Below are 20,340 nucleotides of genomic sequence, written 5' to 3'. Positions count from 1 at the left end.
CTGCTAGTCTCTTCGCTACATCTGAACCACTAGCACAAGATCCTGTTCGAATCTCACCACTGCCAACTGTCACTTGTTATTGACTGCTTCAGTGTATTTGAAAAAGCAACCTGATTGGCTCCTGCAAAGCGCGAGATTTTGAATGAGATCTTCTAAGGCTGTGCCTCAGATGTAGTCAGGTGACTATCTGCTGACCGGAACAGCAAACAACCAGCAGAAGTGGAAACATCGCCATGTCTACATCTGATTTTCATGTTGAATGAAACCCATCTAGGACATCTGCTGGAATGGAAATATGAAGTGTCCTCAAGACATATAGTACATATAAGCAAATCTGTCCAATAAAGAAAGCCATAGAACATCTACCGGTACGGTATTATCCATGCTAGATTCCCTCGGCACACAGAGTACATACTTGTAAATGTTTTGTGAATCTGTAGATTACTGTATCAGACACAATCTGTCTGTGATGTGGTTGCTACAGTACAAAGGATAACTATGATCAAAGTCACAGCGAAAGATGGTAGAATTTATCTGGTTGCCATGCTTTCTTGTCAGTTGGTTTTGAAAATTAGATTTCCCAATTGAGGATTTTCCATGCTTTATGATGAATCTTTTATGTTGTCATGTTCTGCGGAATGAAGTCTCACAAAATAGGACTAGTATAGGTCAATTATCTATGGTATTGAGAGCTGCACAAGAATCACCTATTTTAGTCAAATAATTGAGATACAAAACATGTTTCATATAATGAGCAACTTACTAGTTTGTGTCGAGTGAATGTTTGAAAGATGTAAAAGGTCTCCCAAGGAGTGGACAGTTGTCTGTTTCAAAACTTGCTAAATTTTTTCTGTAAAAACATTTATCTCAACTTGGTGATTCAACTCGTTGATCCTCTGTGTTGCATTAATTCCCTTTTGATGTGTTTCATAGCCCCTCTGTTTTCAGATCATGTTTTTCTAATATTTGCACAGGGAAAAGGGGAGAGATGAAAGGTTTATGAAACAGATAATTAAACTTTTAATTAAAATTTCTTTGTCCGTCGTGACTCTGTTAGAATGCATATCAATATTTGTCACCATTGCTCTGTGAGTTATTATGTTTGGTGGAAATAAATTTGGTTTAGTCAAGCTCAAAAGCACCAAACACTTTAATGATATAACTCGCAATTATGTGATTTTATCCTAGATATAGTTCAAATCTGTCTGTAGGAAGGCTATAATAGATGGTGTTTTACTGAACTACACGTCATAGTTACTGTAAAAAAAAAAAAAAAAAAAAATCAACAAATAAGAAAGGATGTTCTCAACCACTGCAAAAAATCAACATCACACATCCATGTGCCATTGAACTTTGACCCTCCAGAGTCCATGCTGATCGTAATTCACCACTGAAACTCAAAGGTAGATTTACATCTTTGACCATAGCAACAGTATCTAATTAAATCAAGGGACACTTCATTATACTGGACACACTTTGTAAGTGTAATGTTTATTTCAGTAATCTTACAAACACAGAATATCAAAACAGATACATTCTCTTTATTCATGGTGATCAAATTTCAGGGACGATTTTAAAATGACATAATTCGAAGGCTAGATGAATTTGTTACTGATTTAGAAGTGTGTAGAGCTCTTTTACTTGAAGAAAGTTTTCTAAAGCAACAGCTTTCACATTTAGGAAGTATAATACTAGTGATGTCTCCCATACTCTGCATTATGTGAATTGAAGTTACCCAATATTTCTATTTATAATTTCAGCGCAAAGATAATACCAACACCTAAACTTTTGCAAGTCCTTTTTAATTGCCCCACTCATTCATAAACTGTAACAAATTCAAACCATATGAAACCTGGAATACATGGGTATCTTTGATTTTCATTTTGATTCAGTGTGTTTTTTTTAACTGTGGTGTGGGGCCTTGCAGTGACACTGGACTCAATAAACCATTTCTGTGTGTTCCACAGTGAACTGTAGCTGCTCCATATCCTTTGTGAGAATTCAATTTGTGTAACTTTGTTTCTGTATCAATCAGTCAACACTCTTCTTTGCTCCACTCGGTTCTTACAAGGCTAAAGAAAGGAAAACTTAATAATATAAGACTTAAACCTAACTATGTTACATCAACTTGTATTGGAATATTACTTTTGCAGGAGTTAAATAATATTATGCTTGATTTCCAAATTGTTATATGTAGCTTTGCCATTGGAAACAACTACCGTATATTTTAACTAAAAGGACAGACTTTGAAAAGTTTGAATTAGTCATGGTGTTATTTCATGATTGGAAAATAGCTGCAGACTGTTGATTTAAATGTCATGTGATAGTCATGCGTTTACAGTCAGGCGTCTGGGTACAGTAATATTCCGCTGAAGTTTGTGCTTTTGATACTGTCTCCTTTTATGCATGAACCGCCGCTTATTATCAGATACACCAAATCTCCTCGTTCCAATTGTAGGAGTGTGCTGCCGCTTGCTGATGATTCAATGCCAACAGAGCCATATACGTAGGCACTCGCATCATGATCCATCTTTTTCAAAGTGTCGTCCTTGCTCTTGGTGATCATCGCCGTGGCGCTGGGGCAGTCCTCAGGCTTCATGATGTTTGCAGTGAACATGTAGACGCCGGGGATTTCGCAGGTGAACACGTTCTTCTCCTTGTCCCAGTGTCCCCCGATGTTCAGGTCGACGTTTTCGAACTGGACGGGGTGTCTGAAATGGGTTGATGCGTTTTCAGCCAGCGACACGTGGAAGGCGGAGTGTGCTTTGATTGGTTTGACGTACTTGTTGCAGGCAAGCTCGCAACTTCCGCCCTCGGCCTCCGTATCTTCTGCGTGAGTCACATTAAGAATGAGAAGAAATGCCACAACTGCAGTCACAGTGATGTCACCAAACGCCATGTCAGACTGTAGCTTGTATGATTCCTGACAGCGACAAAAAAAATAGCAAAATTTTAGTAATTTTGGACAAATACATATGAAGAATAAAATTATTGCCACATTTGATATGGTACAATTTTGCACCACTCCACCAACATCCATCCCTGTTGAAAATACACAATTTTTGGCCGAAAAAAGATTAACACAATAATTTTACATAATACATAATATCAACTCCCACAGTCTTACAAGGTATAAGTCATACATGTATATTATACTTGGGCCTCAAGTATATGACTGAGGCAGATTTCAATTGAAAAAAATCAAACAATCAAAAATGAATGGCTAGACAGTGGCAACATGACTGTTGTTCTGCAATACTATATATCAGGATGACATTGTATGTCATATTGCTCAGTACAGAGTAACTACTTGTTCATACATCTTGGGGAGGTAAATTTCCGGCTTGGCTGATGAAAAGTTACATTTTCCCGCCCACTAAACAGGTAGAAATGATATCCAACTTTTGGTTTGCTGAATTCTGAGGTGAGGTGTACCAGGTGTACAATATGCAGTACGTAATTAGCATAGCAGATAATATATTGGCTATGGTGGGCAAAATTATCAAGTTAGATTACTGACAGGGATGTCTGTTTTCTTCTGTGGTTTTCAATCATTGCGTACGGGACGTGTACATTGTCTTACTTTTCATGTGATCAATAATTTTTGGTTCCATAAGTTAAAAGCTAATAAATTTACTTTGAGGCTTGTCCCATCAAAGAGCTTTTATTTTATTGTCGCGTGCTAATGCTAGTTTGACTAGGCAATTGCATGTTAAATTTTGAGACCGAGTTTGGATGTCAGTTTCGTAGTCATTTGTAACTTTAAGGTGATGATACTTCAAAAGCAGGAAAATGCATAATGTTGATAGAATGAACTGAGAGTATTACTGGCTACTTACCTTTGTGAATTGATGTAGAAAAGTGTGATGTACCACAAGCTGTACTTTTGCTGTCGAAGATATTCAGCAAATAGCTGATGTACAGTGAAATGGAACACTCACTCAGCTTCAGGTAATCTAAAGCCACGTGTCTTTCAAAGAGCGTGGGAAAAAAACACCTTTGACAAAATGTCTTCGCCATTTGTGACTGGCAGCTTTATTTGCGCACTTTAAAAAAAATGATATTCGGAGTTGTGTGTGTACATGCTATCAGTGTCTGGTGTCAATGATGCTTATCTAGATCTTACTGTATTGTAAGCATGGCTTTACTTTGCGACCGCGCATGAAATTTTGTCAAACAAATTGGGAACAGGCCTTCTCTGGAAAATAGTGTCCCTTTCTGAACACTGCAGTGTTTTTGAGAAATTGGCTCAGAAGAAGTCACATATAGCGGTACAGACATGGATAAACTCATACTCAACAATACGCCTATTTCTTTGTACGTTTATGCACCTGGTTGTGTTTGTAACCGTGGTGCATTGAAAAGCTGAGTTTCACATATTGAAGCAACTTTTAGAGACAGAATTCACGATACTTTCCCAGTTGATTGGTGTTTACTTTTCAATTTTTTCTTTGTGAAGCCTAATCCATGGATAACATTGACTTGTATGATAATTATTTACCTTGTTCCTGTTTAAGAAAATTTTATACAAGCCCATGTCAATTTCATGGTTGCAAAGAACCTAAAATAAACATTAAATTATATCTACATGGTTTTATTTTCTTCTTGTGCCGTTTTCAGTTTATGAACTGGCTAAATAAGTTCAGTTCATCATTCAGGGTACCTCACACTTGACATCAGAATGCCTTTAGTAATAAGCTGAGCACTCCTGCAAATATTATTACATATTCTATATGTATGTTGAACTGTGCGGCTAGATCTGACCTATTGCATTTTTATCATTGACAATAAATATAATCAAATAACACTTCCTCCAGGAAAGCTAACAAATTCCAGAATATATGGTGCATGGAATGTCTGATGCCAATTGTTTCCTAGTAAATATCGCAGAACATAGCCACTGGAACCATTCGATACAAATTGCATAATACACTGAGACAGTGGTAAACTTCAACTTATTTTGAAGAGTTATAAATTAATGACATGATCATAAAACTATAGTGTTGTGTTGCTATATGATTGGTCTGACTGAGTTCACTCCTCCAGGGTCAAAGGTCAGGATATGTACATTCTGCCTTATCTCTATGATATAGGCAATCAGTCATTTGAGGTCAGGTATTCACACAGTGGAATAACTGGAAGGAAATGATATCCTTTTGCCATGGTGTTCATGGACTCATCCGGAGATGAATTGATCACATCCATTCATCAGGGATATAATGGATATTTTGTGAAGTTTACTTGTGGGATGTGTTACCTGATAATATTGTGTGATGCCAGGGTATTTCCTTGTGAGAATGCAACACCGCCAGTTTTGATACCACCGTGGCAGTTGTCACATTGTCAGGGTATTCATATTTATTAAACTCCACTGAAGGTAATATCAACAGGTGTTTGAGCAGCCTTAGTAGTCCTACACACATTGTTTATGATTCAAGTCTACTTGCTTAGACCAATGAAACTTGAAAGTAACCAGTCTAAGAGAAAAAAGTTATCACCGTGAGCATTGACTTTGTTCATCCTCTATACAGCCAAGGCTAGTGGAACCCACCAGTAATTACCCAATCAAAGTACTAATTAACAGTTGCTTTCACATTGTTCTTACTTCAACTGAAGAAAATTCAGTATGGCTTCAATCAGACGTCTTAAATCTCAAACACATCAAGAACTTTACTGGAATGGCAACTTTTGTTCAGTAATTATTTATTCAGCTTGCAGTGTGTAGTAATGATCGATAAATAATGAAAAACAGCATGAATGAATGTAGGTCTTTTTATAATCCAAAATTTATAGAAACATGATGCAAATTTTTTCTCTTGAATTAGCTGATGAACATTGAGTACAAAATGGCACTCCATACTCAAGAACTTTGTGTGATCAAAGTGTGCTTTATTACTTCACCAGTTTATTCAACACAAAGTACTCCAACAACAGCTAAAAAGAAATTAAACACCTCACGTGAAAGTGGGCAAGTGTGCTGGTCTAAAATATTCATATATTGTGAAATTTTGCTTCTTCAAAATGTAGATTAAATTTTGCAGGGTTTTTGTCATCAGTATAACTTTAGATTTTTCCTTGTTCAGTTAATTTTAAAATATGTTGCAATATTTGATCAGAAATATATGTTCCCCCTAAGCCAACTTGATAAACCATTGACACCATACTGTTCTATGTCACTTAACCCTTTGAGTGCTGTAATTTTCTCCTGCCAAAATTTTCGTGCAAAATTTTACCAATTTTTATGAATTTTTCTGTAATTTTTAGGTAATTTTGGACCAAATGGACATCATATTTCAGTGGCTACAGTTTTTCTCAAAATTTTGGCAAAAATCTGAGAAAAATTGACAGGGGTTCATTTTATGTAGGGGACAAAAATAGACTTTGGTGCTCAAAGGGTTAAGAACAAATTCATATAATATTGCGTGTACTGACTTGGCAACAACTCAAAGAAGTTTCAAGAAATTTGCAAAATTGATCTCATTTGATTTGCAAGATATAACTTTTCACTACAAATTCCATTGAGGAAATGCCTCTGTGGTTATACTAAGGCTTGTAATATTTCTGTGAAAAGTCCTTGACTATTTCATAATTTTGTGTACATATATTTCTTTACTCCTTAGAACTATGTTTGTCTTATTTCAGGCAATATAAGAAGGTTCAATGTAAAGTACAAGATTATTGATGTACAATTCCAGATTAGATCACAAAATATGATTAAAAATGGAAAAAAAATGGTAAAAATTATTTTACTCAACCAGACACATCTTTGCTTTGAGAGTACAATTAAACTTCATCCTGCATTCTTTGAAATCAAGATGACTTTAATCTGTACATTCTACTATTGGGAACAAGTGAGACTTTGTTTAGCAAGTGAATATAAATACATATTGGACAGTTTGCAAAAAATTACATTTCAGATAGCAAGGAGAGTAAGCATCGCACTAAAAAAATTTTAAAATTCCCCAACTGTCCAACTTCCATGTTTGTCTCTCATGAATTATGCATCAGCATATAAGAGAAAGCCACTAAAATGTGTGTATCTATAGTCAGTACCGAACAAACAGGAAGATGGCATCAGGGATGTGTATACTATGTCTCCTTCCTCCAATTCCAAGATGGTGGTCGCACTTCCACTGTCGTAACCATCCTCCAGGGAAGTAGCGTATGCGCTGACTTCATTGAAGACTCTGTTCTTCCCGATGAAAGCCTGAGTTGTTTGACAGTTGCTGGATTTGAGAATATTCAAATGAAATACGTAGACACCTGGGATCTTGCACTGGAAGACACTCTTCTCTTCGTCCCAGTGGCCGCCGATATTCAGGTGTGTCTCCGCGTACTGGATGCGTGTTGATTTCTCCGCCAGGACGTTGTCTTTGAACGCCGCTTGGAACGCTGAGCGTGACTGTGGGGGGATAGTTGAAATGTATTGCTTACAATAGGCTGAGCAGTCTTCAGTGTGATGTTCGTCTTCAGAGTGCTGGTCAGTGTCGTCTCCATGGATCACACCGACCACCAGGAAAAGTGCAAGGAGGATAGTCAGGGCAGTGTCACCAAGTGCCATAGTGATTATTCTAGAAATACAATGTACATCAACCAAAGCATTAAATTTCAAATTTTCAATGCAGCTGTAGTGGAGGGACAACATATTGCTTACTATTATATTAATCCAGAGGTGATATTGGACACAATCAAGAAAGAGCACTTGGCCCTCTAAATACATTCTTACCGGTAGTTCTATTTCGGTAGTTCTATTTACGGAGCATGCCAATGAAGCAAACAAGCTCTGTTTGAAACATATCGGTTTTGTTAATGTTTTAAGCACTGAAGCAGTCAAAAGGAAATTTCTTTGAATTTCTATTTGAACAAAAAAACTGTATTTTAATTTAAATTATTAGTTTGTCATAGATTTGAATCTCTGTGTGATGTTTACACTATGTATTACTAAAGATACACAGTATGTTGGTACGAACAGCATAGGTTTTCAGTTAATAGCTTTAAAAACTCTTCCTTAAAAACTTGCATATCTTGGAGAACAGTATTTATAAATTTTACTGAAAGTAACTTGAGTGATCATAAGTAAGCTGTCTCCTCAGGGAAGAATAACGCTGTAAACCTCATGGTCTGCCAATGGCCTGCCAGATCCATAAATGATAAATATGGAGTGCAGGCCAAAACAGCTGTTCTCTGAAATTCCGTAAAGCAGCCTCAAGTATAGTCAACAGTGCAAGGGGTACATGTATGAATATTTCAGTCACTGAAATTTTGTTTTTGATCAGTATTACTTAAAAGGCTTAAAATTCTGTGTATTGATAGTTTTATCAGTGCTGTACTGTAGGAAAGGAGATGGGGACAATCTCAAAGCAATAATGACGGACATAGTCTAGCAGATATGAATGTGAAGTTCCGTACACTTATACATGCTTCATAATAGACAGGCAACATTTCAGAAAGTGTGCTGTACAAAATCCTCAGAGAAAAATTTACAGTTTAAGAGGAGGCTTGAAAATATCCATTATGTTGATTGCGCTTTGTGAGAATCTTGTTCAAAGAGAAAAAGTTACAAACATTTCTACTATATTGTGGTCAAGACAGAAAACTTTCTGATCGAAAAATTATGCACTTGCAATCTGAAGCTTATTCATGCTCTTCTTTTTTGACACAGACAAACTTCAATCTTAAGTCATGTGCTGACCAAACTGAAAAAAGTACATATCGCAGATATAAAATGGTGTAAATGAGTAAAGTTTCCACTCACCTTTGACGAAAACTGCTTCTCCGGTGGTGTGTATTTTCTCTGCAAGTGGAGAATGGTGTCTTACAAGCAGATAGCACACTCTGTTAGCTCTCAAAGTAAAGTGCTTAAGTCCACGTGGACTTACACACAGCGTGGGAAAAATTGAGCTCAGTGACATCTTGAATCTCCGATGGGGCACCGATAATCAGATGGTGATGATTTATTCGTATCTAAACTTAATCTCATTCAGAAAATAATCTTATTTACAGATACCCGCATTGTGCAATACGTGGCCATTTATGAATGGGCAAATTTACAATTTCATCTGAGTGTAAGAAGTTTTCCTTGACATACTGTAATAGCCCGGATTTCATATGGAGGAAATTTTCTCTAGATATGCATTTACATGAAATTTTATGCATTGTCAGCTACTGCAACCAAATGTGAATCATATGATTGTGTAATTGCTTATAAAAATTAATATCTTATATGATCAAGGGAATGTACTCATGTTTTATAGTTATCTATAGTTTACATACTAAGAGCAAGTCTCACTGTTTATATTTAACTGAAAAAAAAAGTGTCAGTATGATTTGAAAATAATCGTTACAGATTAAGATTAATGAAAGGAAATTAGATTATCAGACTTCAGAAAAGTTGAGACATTTCTTTAATTTGACATTTTATATATCAGTGTTGTTCCTCAGGCATTCCTTATGTGTTGGAAATGTAAGGCTGCTGCTTTTGTGCTTTGGGTCCTTTGCTTAATTATTTGTTAGGACGACAATTACTAGTGATTCCCTATTTGAACAAGACTTGTCACAGAATAGTTGTAAATTATTCCAGAGAGAAAATCAGACTCAATAGACATAATTTAGCAAAAGGTTTGGATAAAGAAAATTATTTTACCCATGCTGTACTATAGTAGACTATAATTTGGTGTATGAGTTAGAGACTGCGTCGTAGCCATGCAGGTTTTCAGGGATTTTTTATCATGAACACATGATAAGTTGTTTCCTGTGCTGATATTTGTCAGCCAGAGTTTGATAGCTATAGCAATTGCTGTACAAGTATGTGTTTGCTAAGCTCCACCTGTGGAGAAATGCCGGGGAAACTTAAGGTCAAGGTCAAAAAAGTCCATATCTGACCAATAGTCTTACAGATGACTGTGTGTCTGAACTTGGACTGTACGGTAACACTTCCATTCAATGTGTGTTAATGATTTACAGTTTGTACCAGAATTGGGAGTGTAGGTGATGTATGTTTTTAAAGTCCAGCCATTGCTCGACTAGACTGAAAGATCCGTAGCTCAAGGGAGCTCTTTTTTTTTGAAAAAGATAAATTTATTTCAACATTGTCACAAATAAAACAAATCTACATAACTGTGAATGCATTAAAATTACAATGCGTGTTGTCTGAAAAAACCCCCCCAAATAATTAGCTGTTTAATTACAAAGATCATCATATGAATGCATTCAGGATGCATTCTTCTCCTTCAAGTCTTACAAGGCTTGAAAACTTTGTGATAAAATCCTCAGTTTTGTTCATCATCTTATAAGTGAAATACAATGTATTCATCCATGAGGAGAGATAACATTTCAATTGCATGACATAGGATTGAAGGGAAACTTTAATCCCATCAAGAGTAACCGAATTTCGAATATTCCAAACTGTATATTTTACAAAGGAAGTAATACAGTAAATAATGTCAGATGTTGCATTATTACCATTTTCGATTCCTGCAATTGCTAGTCTTTTGATATTGATATTATTATCAAAGTTGTGTTTTCTGACAAAGAAAGAAATACATTTCTGCCAGATTTCTTTAACATATTTACACTCAAATAAGATGTGTTCCAGTGTTTCTTCTTGGCCACAAATATGGCATTTCCCATCACTTAAATTGAAAGTTTTGGCCAAGCTTCCTGTGACTAGGCCTCGATGGAAAATCTTCCAATTTAAATCATTTACTGAATTGCTGACAATTCCTGTTGAATTAAGACGGCTGAATAAAGTAGCTTTGTAACTGTCAGTGAGACTTAGATTCTCAGCCCATTTTTGACCAATCTGACCTTTGACTGCATGCCATTTCTTATCAACTAATTTCCAATAAAGTGACTTGGTTTTGACATCACTTTTTGTCAGACCATAATTCTCTAAGTCTAAAATATCATAGTTTTCTTCATTTTGGATGTTTGAAGAGATGATTTGTTTCCAGGAATCTGGAATAGCATTGAGGAGTGTTTCATACTCTGTCTTAATTTCCTCTTGCACATGTCTATTTGTACCTCCTCTAATTTTTGCAATTATTTCCCATTGTTGAAGCCAGTCATTTCTGTCATCATTCCAGATGTCCCTAAGCCTTAAAATTCCACTCTTTGACCATTTTTCATAAAAGAGGGCACTTCCTTCATTGCTCTCTACACTCCCAGAACTTAGAGAGCGCCCTCAAGTGACGGATCTTTCAGTCTATTGCTCAACCTATTCACCCCAAACTTTGGAAATTCGAATATTGCTATTGTTTCCCTGAGGAAAAGTTTGACTTTATTCCAAGAGTTAAATGCGTGATATGTTATTTCAGTCAATATGAAATGATCAAAGTGTCGCAAACATTAAAGATTATTAAAACTCAACATCATGATTTTAAAGTCTCATTTATTGACAAGAAAAGAAAAATATATGCATGTTGAATTCAACAATTGAAATTGGTCATTTCTCAGAATAAAAAAGATTTTCCAGTAAGCAAATTCTCAATACTTTGCCTAATGCAGTGGGCAAAGTAAAGACAGTGTTTTCTGTAATGGCCTAACCTTCACCTTGACACCTCAGGTGATAATATATGTTGACTATTTCTCACTTGGTCAAGTGTTCGTAGGGGAGAACCATTTGGTTTTTGAGGGGAGGGTGGAAATAAGTTGTTGGTAGATAGAGGAGAAAAAGTAATTTGATCCTCAGAGAAAAAATAACAGAATGACGTTAGAAAAACATGGCTGTCACAGTGATGTAACGACAAATTTACTGCTATGCCCATTTCTATGCCCATTTCCTCCATCCCCACAAAATGGAGCAGTGTCTCCTTTACTGCTGACTGAATGTTTTCTTTAAAGCGTAATTTCTACCATTTCTTGCAATGGGTGTATTATGCGTATTACAGAAATGCCAGTAATAACAAATATGCCAACTGTAATATGGCCATAACATTTGTTCATTTACTTATCAGTTTGGTATTTTGTTTGTTTGTTTATCTGTTTGTTTATTTGTTTGTTTATGCAAGTTTAACAACTGTTATTTTCTTACTGATTGGTATGTATAGAGTGAATAATTTCCATAGGCAAACTTCAATTGACATTGTCCTTGTAACCATGGATCAAGTGAAATGAACTTTCTTCATTTTGTCATTCAGTGAATATTTTTTTGCTTTCATCGAAGTGATTCTTAAGGTAGAATGTGTCCTGCATATCCTGGGGACAGATATTGGGACTCTAAAATTTTTATGATTGTTTTCCAATCTACCACATGTTGGGGTGGGGCTAATTTGAAAACTCTAGTACCAAACTTTGCATGGTCACCCGTAATTTTTATTGATGATCTTTATAGTAAGAGAATGTTACAGGTTTCACTGAGGAAAATTTGAGCAAAAGTTTAAGTCCCTCACTTTTGAGGCGCATACTACCTTAAAATTATATGAGTTAATAACTTTTTTGAAAAAATTTATGTTTTCGAAAATTTTTTGCGACACTTTGGATTTTACACATGCGGCAAAAATTGGTATTTTGGTTCTATCAGTGTCGCTGTTGTTGGCATTACAAAAATCACCGAAAAAGTCAAAAATTCAGAAAATCACAAAAATTATATGTGAATTTCTGTAGCCAGTGTTGTACACAAATCTACATTCTCAGAGTGAATCAATGCTGTACTGCACTTTTTGTCTTCAGGTTACAGCTATCAAGTGCCTTGCTGAGAAAACATCCAAGAGGAATCCCATCGGAGGAAATTCAACCATTCCTGTCAGTTTTACACCAGATGCTGACAGAAACAAAGAGGTAAATTACACTGTTTAAAGGGAGGCTGTTGTTGGAACTGCACATGTGCGACTTTCTTGTTTATAAACAATGCATTTCATGCACTAGGATGATGTCTACATAGCTGCAACATATAACTTTTACGATATTCATTGTTAAAAAATATGTTTCAACTTTCATCAATCGCCAACGTACTGTAGATACAGTATTTACATCGGTCGTAGGGGTCCCTGACAACCTTTGAGCAGAGTTCCAATGGCTTTCCTTTAAACCTTACTCTCCAAAGAGGTATGCGTAATCAGGCTGAATTTCATAACAAAATATGCTGAGTTTTTAATGACTTTGCAGACCTGTTTGATATTTGATAGTCAATGAAACAAGACACAATATTTACAGAATCTGCCCTAGATGCTTAGTAGTATTACGTATTTATTGCTGTTTCAGTTCAGAGAGTGATCATAAATTTAAAAAATCTGATTCAGTTGTTCTTGTCAAATTTCTATTCGCTTCGGTTCAAGTGTATTAGTAACTTCTTCATTCAAGGATTTGAATGGATAGTAAAAGTGTATCAGATCAAATTTTTATACATGTAAAATTTACATATCAACAGAAGATGATAATGATCAGAGTGCAAGCACTGTGTATCCATGAATATTGGAAAAAAGTGCATTTGTTTGTGTACGGTGATAGGTGGGTTACAACTGTTTATGTACATATATTCTGATGGGACTCTCAAAGCAGTATTTCAATATCAGTTTTGGCAAAGTTGAAATCTACAGGTCTGGACAAGAACCCTCTGAATGTTGCATAGTGATTGACAGTGAGAGATTCAACTGTTTTCAGACATGAGGCTTAAAGAAAAAATGGAGTGGTATTGAATTTTTCATTTTACAGTTCTTTACTTTATGCAAAACATACCAAAAAGAAAATAAAATTTTTTTGTAAACTAAGTCTTGAACTTGTTGTCATATTTAGAACTGATGTTACAAGATGGCTGCTTAAATGCCTTCAGTCCTTAGCTGTGTGTCAGAGCTGTCAGCCAGACAGCCAGCAGACCAGTGAAGTGAGCAGCGCCCTCTGGAATAAAGTCTGGACAGCAACCCTCAGGTCAGTGACATCCTTTTTCCCCAAACCTTTTGACCACAAGAGCAATCCCATTGGTTTACATTAGCTTGGGTGTAACCTTTTATGAGTATAGGGGTGAAGGCATTACAGAAGATTGAATCAATTAGAGTAATGATGTTAGTGTCAGTTTGATTGTCCTGTTGATACCATTTATGGTATAAAGATCTAGGAAGAGGTGACGTGTAGTCTGTGTTTCCTCTGCCACTCTCAAATTCGTAAAATTACTAATTTTTTAGATGATTTACTAATTTTTTCATTGTTGATTTATAAATATACGAATGCAAGGAAGCAGCTAGTTGATTGAGAGCTGAAGGCCCCAAAACCTCAAAATAGTTCTGTCTAAGGACATGTTGTACTTAATTTGAATTTGATTGAATGATATTCCATATTGGAACGGTTAAGTTTACTTATGAATTTCAAAATTTACGAAAAGTTTCAATCCCAATTCGTAAATTTACTAAAAAATTTCAGAAGCCAGAGGAAACACAGGTAGTCAACTCTAAAAAGTCAAAAAGTCAGCAAGCACTCATCAAAAATTGGTTGAAGTATTTGATAGCCACACGATAGGTGAAGGACGAGTATATTTTTTCCCAGAGTAACGGATTTACAATTATATGGCTTGCTTACTTAACCTGTCATACATGTACATATTTAGACATGTTCTATGGTATTGTTTAAATCTACCAATTGGCCAATTTTAAAAGACAGGCTGACTTCTTAGAGTCCCCTAGACTCAACATTCAAATAAATCATCTGACGGCAATATGAAATAAATGTCTAAAGGATTATGTAAATTTTATCCTCTTTTTTATGCATGTTGGGTTTTTTTATACTGCTGCCAATTTGAGTTTTTGGTGTCACATATTCTGTAAAGGAAGATAATTTATGGACTCAGTGCTTTCAAATCAATAATTGATTTTGTACCACTTTATCAATAAGGTTCTGTATGATTTCCCATTGTAGGACAATCAGTCTGCACCATGCAGAGGCCAGTGGCTTTGACTTGATAAGAATTCTGAAAGAGAAAAACCTTGTCACTGGAGACAAGGAAATATGGAGACTGCTTTTGCAAGGAAAATGTCAGTTAAATCAGTAAGTGTCAGAGGATAGAAAGGTACATTTAACATTTATTGCTGTGAAAAAAAATCAGAATTTTGTATGTCGTTCTGCTATGAAGGTGTCCAATCACTGAAATGTTGCATAAAAGTGTTATCACCTCATTTTACTTGATACAGGAAATCCCACATAAATCTACAAAATGCCATTTTCATGATAGTATTTACATTCATTCTCCTCATGAAGAGTTCAAAAATTCAAAATAGTTAGAGAGCACGCTGTCTAGTATAGTTTATGTTCCAAATCTGACAATATGGTATATATTTTGTCGATTTTCTTAATCATGCAAATACCATACATACCCTTAGATATATACTGTCCTTCCTTCAGTTGGATCACCAATATACTAATTTGCTAACGGGACAGTAGCTTTAACTTTTGATGGATTTTTTTCACTATAATTTTTGTTTTGTGTGAAACTGCAAGTTCTTATTGTTCATCAAAAAAAACATGTTGAAATATCCACTCATCAACAAAGTGTTTCTGCATGTAAGATACACTTGTATTGTTTACACGTGAATTCTGGTCTGAATTCTGACTTGCCAACGATAACAATACCGTTTACGCATGTGTAGGCTGAGCTGACAAGCTGAATACAATGCATCTCAACATGCTTTAGGGTGATGAACAAGAAATTTCAGTGGACATCGCAACCAAAAATTGTGAAAAAAATGATCAAAAAGTTACAGCTGCAGGCCCTGTAATAGTAAAAGGAGAATCTACATTATTTAAAAAAAGGGTTCTCATACCTTGTATTTCTTATTACATAATTCTGAATAAAGACTGACTACACACCACCTCAACAGATCTGCTGTTTGTTGTCTGGCAACACTACTGAAACACTGCCCTCTACCAGAGAATCTTCAGGCCAGCACTGCAGTTGGCATAGCAACAGAGACCAATGAGAGGTACCCGTTGAGGCGCAATCTCTTAAAATGGCTGCTGTCCATGGAAGATGATACAGAAGTGGCGGAGAGAACAGTGAAAGTGGTTGACAGGTGTGGCGCACTTTCTCAGCATTATTGCTTGTCATTATTTACCTTCAAGTTTCCATATTGTTGTGATACTGTTCACTATAGTATAAGGTGCATGCAGAAATACTTTAGCAGAAAGACAGACAAACTTCATTGTTACATCATCCTGCTTTGGACTTCATATCATCTGCCATTAACGGAGAATGACTCCCTATGTCTGAAATTTTGTAGGTTCTGTCGCCAGTTTTCGATAGTACTAGTCTTCCCACCATCATTATGAGATTATTTTTCATGTTCTTTTAATTTTTTGATCATGCAGTATCGTCACTCATGTTGTTAAGAATGTCCCAATGCAGTTTAGATTGATATATCTATTCTCTTTGCTCATTAATTAAATAACGTCAGTGTCAAGAAGTGATGACTTTCTCAATGTGGATATCACAGCAGATTTTACACTTGTAAAACCTCTGATAGACTCATAGTTATCATTGTATATCTGTTGTACATCTCATCCCTTTAGCACTTTGTGCCTACAGACTACCAATACATAACATCCAACCCTTTCCATAGTGCATTTCCACATTTTACTGTTGGAATTGTTTTGATCACCATAACTTTTCTTCTTTGCATTGCTTCTCAGGCCTGACTTAGATCTGCTTGCCCAAGTAGTGGTCACCCTCACACAAAGACACACCAGCACCATTGCCTGGAATGTGCATCCACAGCTAGAAGACTCAGAGTATCGGGAAATTGAGACCATCTACCTGAAATCAACCTTTGATTTCAATGCTGCCAGTTCCAGAAGAGAGAGAACATCGGAACCTGTGACACCAAGCACCAGTGTTCAGACGGTTTTGAAATTTCTGATCAAGTCATTGGAAAAGCTTGGAAAGGATCTGACAGAGAATACATCAACAGAGGTATATTTATGCTGCAACATTTGCTGTAATATCTTAATGGAGTCAAGTCTGATGTTTGCAGATCCATCTATTTTATATTTGCAGCAGTGAATTTGCAATCCTTGAAGTTTGGTGTGCATTTTGAATTTTCATACGAATGTATTATTCAAATAATACAACTTTGAATCAAGGGTGTGTAGCCAAACCACAGGACTAAGTCGCAGGACCAGTGAGTTACATCAATTGCAATAGTGGACTTCCTTTCCCAAGATGTCCTAGGCTCATTCATAAGTTTTACTTGTATGTTTTGCCGCTTTGTGCCAGTTGTTGGGAGTGTGAACTCAATACAGAACAATAGTTGACTTGTTTGAAGGCGCTTGGCCAAGTCCTTCTTATGGTTGAGATCAGTGTCTGTCTCAGGGAGCTTTTAATGGTGACTAGGAATACAAACATACCTCTTCAAAAATGTTATTTTTACTACAGCCAAGTAAGCCTAGGCCAAGTGTCTTGCCATTGCAAACCTTAATATAACCAAATGGATGGTTCATAGAAATCTTCCTGAATTTCTCAGTAAGCAGACCAAATCCTTGAGACTGATTTACAATTATAGGTGTCTATGGAAGGTAACATTTCTACACTGGGCTGTTAGATATAGTTATAAAATCAACTTGAATAAACATGCTTGTCCATTTAGTTGCTTCATGTACCGGTACTTCAGGTTAGAACAAAATCAAAAAACCAGCTTAGCATGTGATTAATACAAACCTCATTTTGTGTAAAGGCAACTTTGAGCTTGTGCACAATAAAATGTAGAAGCAAAGTGAACTTGAAATAGACAGTGAGTATAAATAATATCTTCACTGATAGAGCTTGTTTTCATCCTGAAAATTCAAAACTGTTTCTCTCTACCATACTCCAGGTATCCCATCTCCAGAATGTGATCCACCATTGTGCTCTGGTTTCCAAGGTGATGGCACTGTTACTAGGTTACAAGGCTGTCACAAAAGATGAAGTGATGGGCTCCAAGCTATTTGAACAGCTACGGGTGAGTTGATGCCCTGTGGTCAATGCATACCTTTGATATAGTGTGTAGTGCTTTGTATATCACTCACTCATCATATGCAACTGTGCTTGACTCAAAACTGGCAAAAGAATGAGGGTTTGTGGTACATTTTACCTCATTTATCGCCATGATGGAGTATCGATCGTAAAACTTTATTTTGAGCTACCAAAGACAAATATTTTTGTTTTGTTGCACATTAAAACACATTCCTTTGTATCTGCAGCTATGGTTATGGATACAAGCCTTTAATAGGAACTAAAATGGGGTTTCCTTGGGGATCTCAAGCTATGTACTCCCTCCCCAACCCTTATGACTCCCTAGGTCAATAGTGATTAATGCAAAGTGCTGTGTTCACTGGAGATCTTCTTTTGCCCCTCAACCAGGCTTATCAACATTTGCCTGTTTAACACTGTGTTCCTTCCTTTGAATAGTTCTGATCGTAAATGATGTTATTTTTTCTCCTATTAATATCTATAATTAAATATTTGTCTGCATACAACCTGATGGTATTACAATGGCTTACTAAAAGTCACACTAATTTGTATGAATTTATGGCTAAGAGTAGAAGCTGCAACAACAGCTGCGCATGCAACAAAACAACTGTCTGAATTTCAGGCAGCGTTGTCCACTGTCGTACGCGTGCAGCTATATTTAGTAACAAACCTGAAATAGTGATCAATGCCATTGAAAATGACAGTATTGACTTCCCACATTTGTATTAGGTATTGTTTAAAAGAATATCTGATGGAGTGAGAGACATCAGAGGAAGGAGAGAAACAGAGCTGGCCAACAAATCTCAGAACCTGTCAATCATAACTAAAGCCTTAATGGAGCTGTACTCCTGGAACCGGGGTCAAAGTGTACCTTTACCCATGACAGATGCTGTTAACTGGATGGCTAGTAACTGTAGACGTTTCACACAGCCAGATTTGATTGATGGTCTACTGGAAACTGCCAACACAAAGGTTTGTGTTGAATATGTATGATATGAGTATGTGTACTTTTGATTGGTCAGCCTCATGTATGATTGGCTGAGGCGGATTTCATTTATTTGTCAACAAAACAAGGCTTCCAGATATTTTAAGAAAGTTTTGAATTTGTTTCTGTAAAATTTTCTTGACCAGTTGCTCTGTGTCTCATAACCTGTAAAGACAAAGACAAAGTGTTACTTATTTTACTAGATATTCAATTCAATACTCTGCAGAAGTGACAGTTTTGGTATCTTACTCACAGATTTTTGTCTAATTTGACAGTTTTTGTGAGATTTACTACGTGAGTTAACATCCTGGGGTTTTTGTTGGTATTAATCCACCAGTTTTATGTAATACTTTGTGATGGCCAGTCATTTTCGTTGAACTCCATGCTGAATCACCACATATTGGCAATTGTCTCACCACAAAATATTGAATTTGCAATATAATACCCAACCAAAATATGTACCCGGATGTGAGAGTTGAGGTAGAATGGGCCTCGAAAGTGAAAGGCTTAAACTTTTGCCCAAACTTTCCTCAAGGAATCTTCCAACCATTCTTTCAAAATCAAGAATAAAATTCAGGGGTCACATTGCAAATTTTGTCACTAGAGAAACATTCACACAAGATATACCTATAATTGAAATTCAAAATGGCTGCCATTCCTTGTTAAGGATGATAAATACCTTTTAGGCACTTTCAGATTTTTATTTTTTTCTCAATTGAACATGTCCCAAACCCCAATAAAGTATACATTTTCTGAAAGCCCTGATATAGAGCTATCCGACCAAGCACAGTGCACGGTCATTATTTGCATAAGAGTCACGTGACAAGCGTTTTACTGAACCTTCCAAAAACCGGTCTTCCCGCCTTATGCGAACACGCTGCAAGATTTCCGGTTGGAATTTCTTCATTGACAAGCCTTGACAATATCCTTCAAAACCGTGTCTGCGATTTTTTCTCGGAGGCTCCATTCAAATTATATGGCGTGATAATTAAAATTCCTTGAAAAGCACCTTCGTCCAACACCTTTAAGAGCGCATTAAAAAATAACAAAGGCATATAAAGGAAATCCAAGACACGGATTTTGAGTTCATTATGTTTCCAATGGACGGTGTGAATTTCAAGCAGCTAGTGTTTGTGAGCGCGAATTGACGAGGTGCCAAAGAAGGGTACTTCATTCACACATTGAATTCGAGAAAAACGCAAAAAAAACTGTTTTGATACTGCTACGCTACGGCATTTGATAATTAGACGTGCACGAGCCTCAACACGGACATACTTTGTTACCAAGTGATGATGTCGGCCGGGAATGACAGTTGTTCAGAGAAAAAGTCCCAGGAAAATAAAATAAATCGCGGAAAACTACCAATTTTTGGAGCCTTGCGTGTAGACACATCGCCACAGCGAATGGCTTCAGTGGGAAAAAACAATGA

The 20,340-nt window shown here is 36.3% G+C and overlaps 3 protein-coding genes across 3 annotated transcripts in view; 1 reads left to right on the top strand and 2 right to left on the bottom strand.

Annotated features, from left to right (window-relative positions):
* Window positions 1–20,340, top strand: part of LOC139141541 (serine-protein kinase ATM-like) — a 111,596-nt gene that overhangs the window by 67,357 nt on the left and 23,899 nt on the right. The window contains exons 12-18 of the mRNA XM_070711133.1: window positions 12,670–12,777; window positions 13,732–13,863; window positions 14,845–14,973; window positions 15,804–15,995; window positions 16,612–16,891; window positions 17,790–17,915; window positions 18,656–18,898. Of these exons, the coding sequence (XP_070567234.1) occupies window positions 12,670–12,777; window positions 13,732–13,863; window positions 14,845–14,973; window positions 15,804–15,995; window positions 16,612–16,891; window positions 17,790–17,915; window positions 18,656–18,898 (1,210 nt within the window). The remainder of the gene's footprint in view (window positions 1–12,669; window positions 12,778–13,731; window positions 13,864–14,844; window positions 14,974–15,803; window positions 15,996–16,611; window positions 16,892–17,789; window positions 17,916–18,655; window positions 18,899–20,340) is intronic.
* Window positions 1,461–4,025, bottom strand: LOC139142191 (complement C1q-like protein 3). Its single transcript, XM_070712043.1, has 2 exons — window positions 3,840–4,025; window positions 1,461–2,923 (listed from the first exon to the last, which is right to left on the bottom strand). Exon 2 carries the CDS (start codon window positions 2,897–2,899, stop codon window positions 2,342–2,344), a length of 558 nt encoding a protein of 185 aa, XP_070568144.1. The 5' UTR covers window positions 2,900–2,923; window positions 3,840–4,025; the 3' UTR covers window positions 1,461–2,341.
* On the bottom strand, window positions 5,869–8,902 carry LOC139142190 (complement C1q-like protein 3). The gene is made up of 2 exons (XM_070712042.1): window positions 8,756–8,902; window positions 5,869–7,571 (listed from the first exon to the last, which is right to left on the bottom strand). Exon 2 carries the CDS (start codon window positions 7,559–7,561, stop codon window positions 6,998–7,000), a length of 564 nt encoding a protein of 187 aa, XP_070568143.1. The 5' UTR covers window positions 7,562–7,571; window positions 8,756–8,902; the 3' UTR covers window positions 5,869–6,997.

The sequence above is a fragment of the Ptychodera flava genome, chromosome 10, assembly GCF_041260155.1.
Source record: "Ptychodera flava strain L36383 chromosome 10, AS_Pfla_20210202, whole genome shotgun sequence".
NCBI classification, from domain to species: domain Eukaryota; kingdom Metazoa; phylum Hemichordata; class Enteropneusta; family Ptychoderidae; genus Ptychodera; species Ptychodera flava.
Note: the sequence above shows the minus strand (reverse complement) of the source record. Positions and strands in the feature narration are given on the sequence as shown.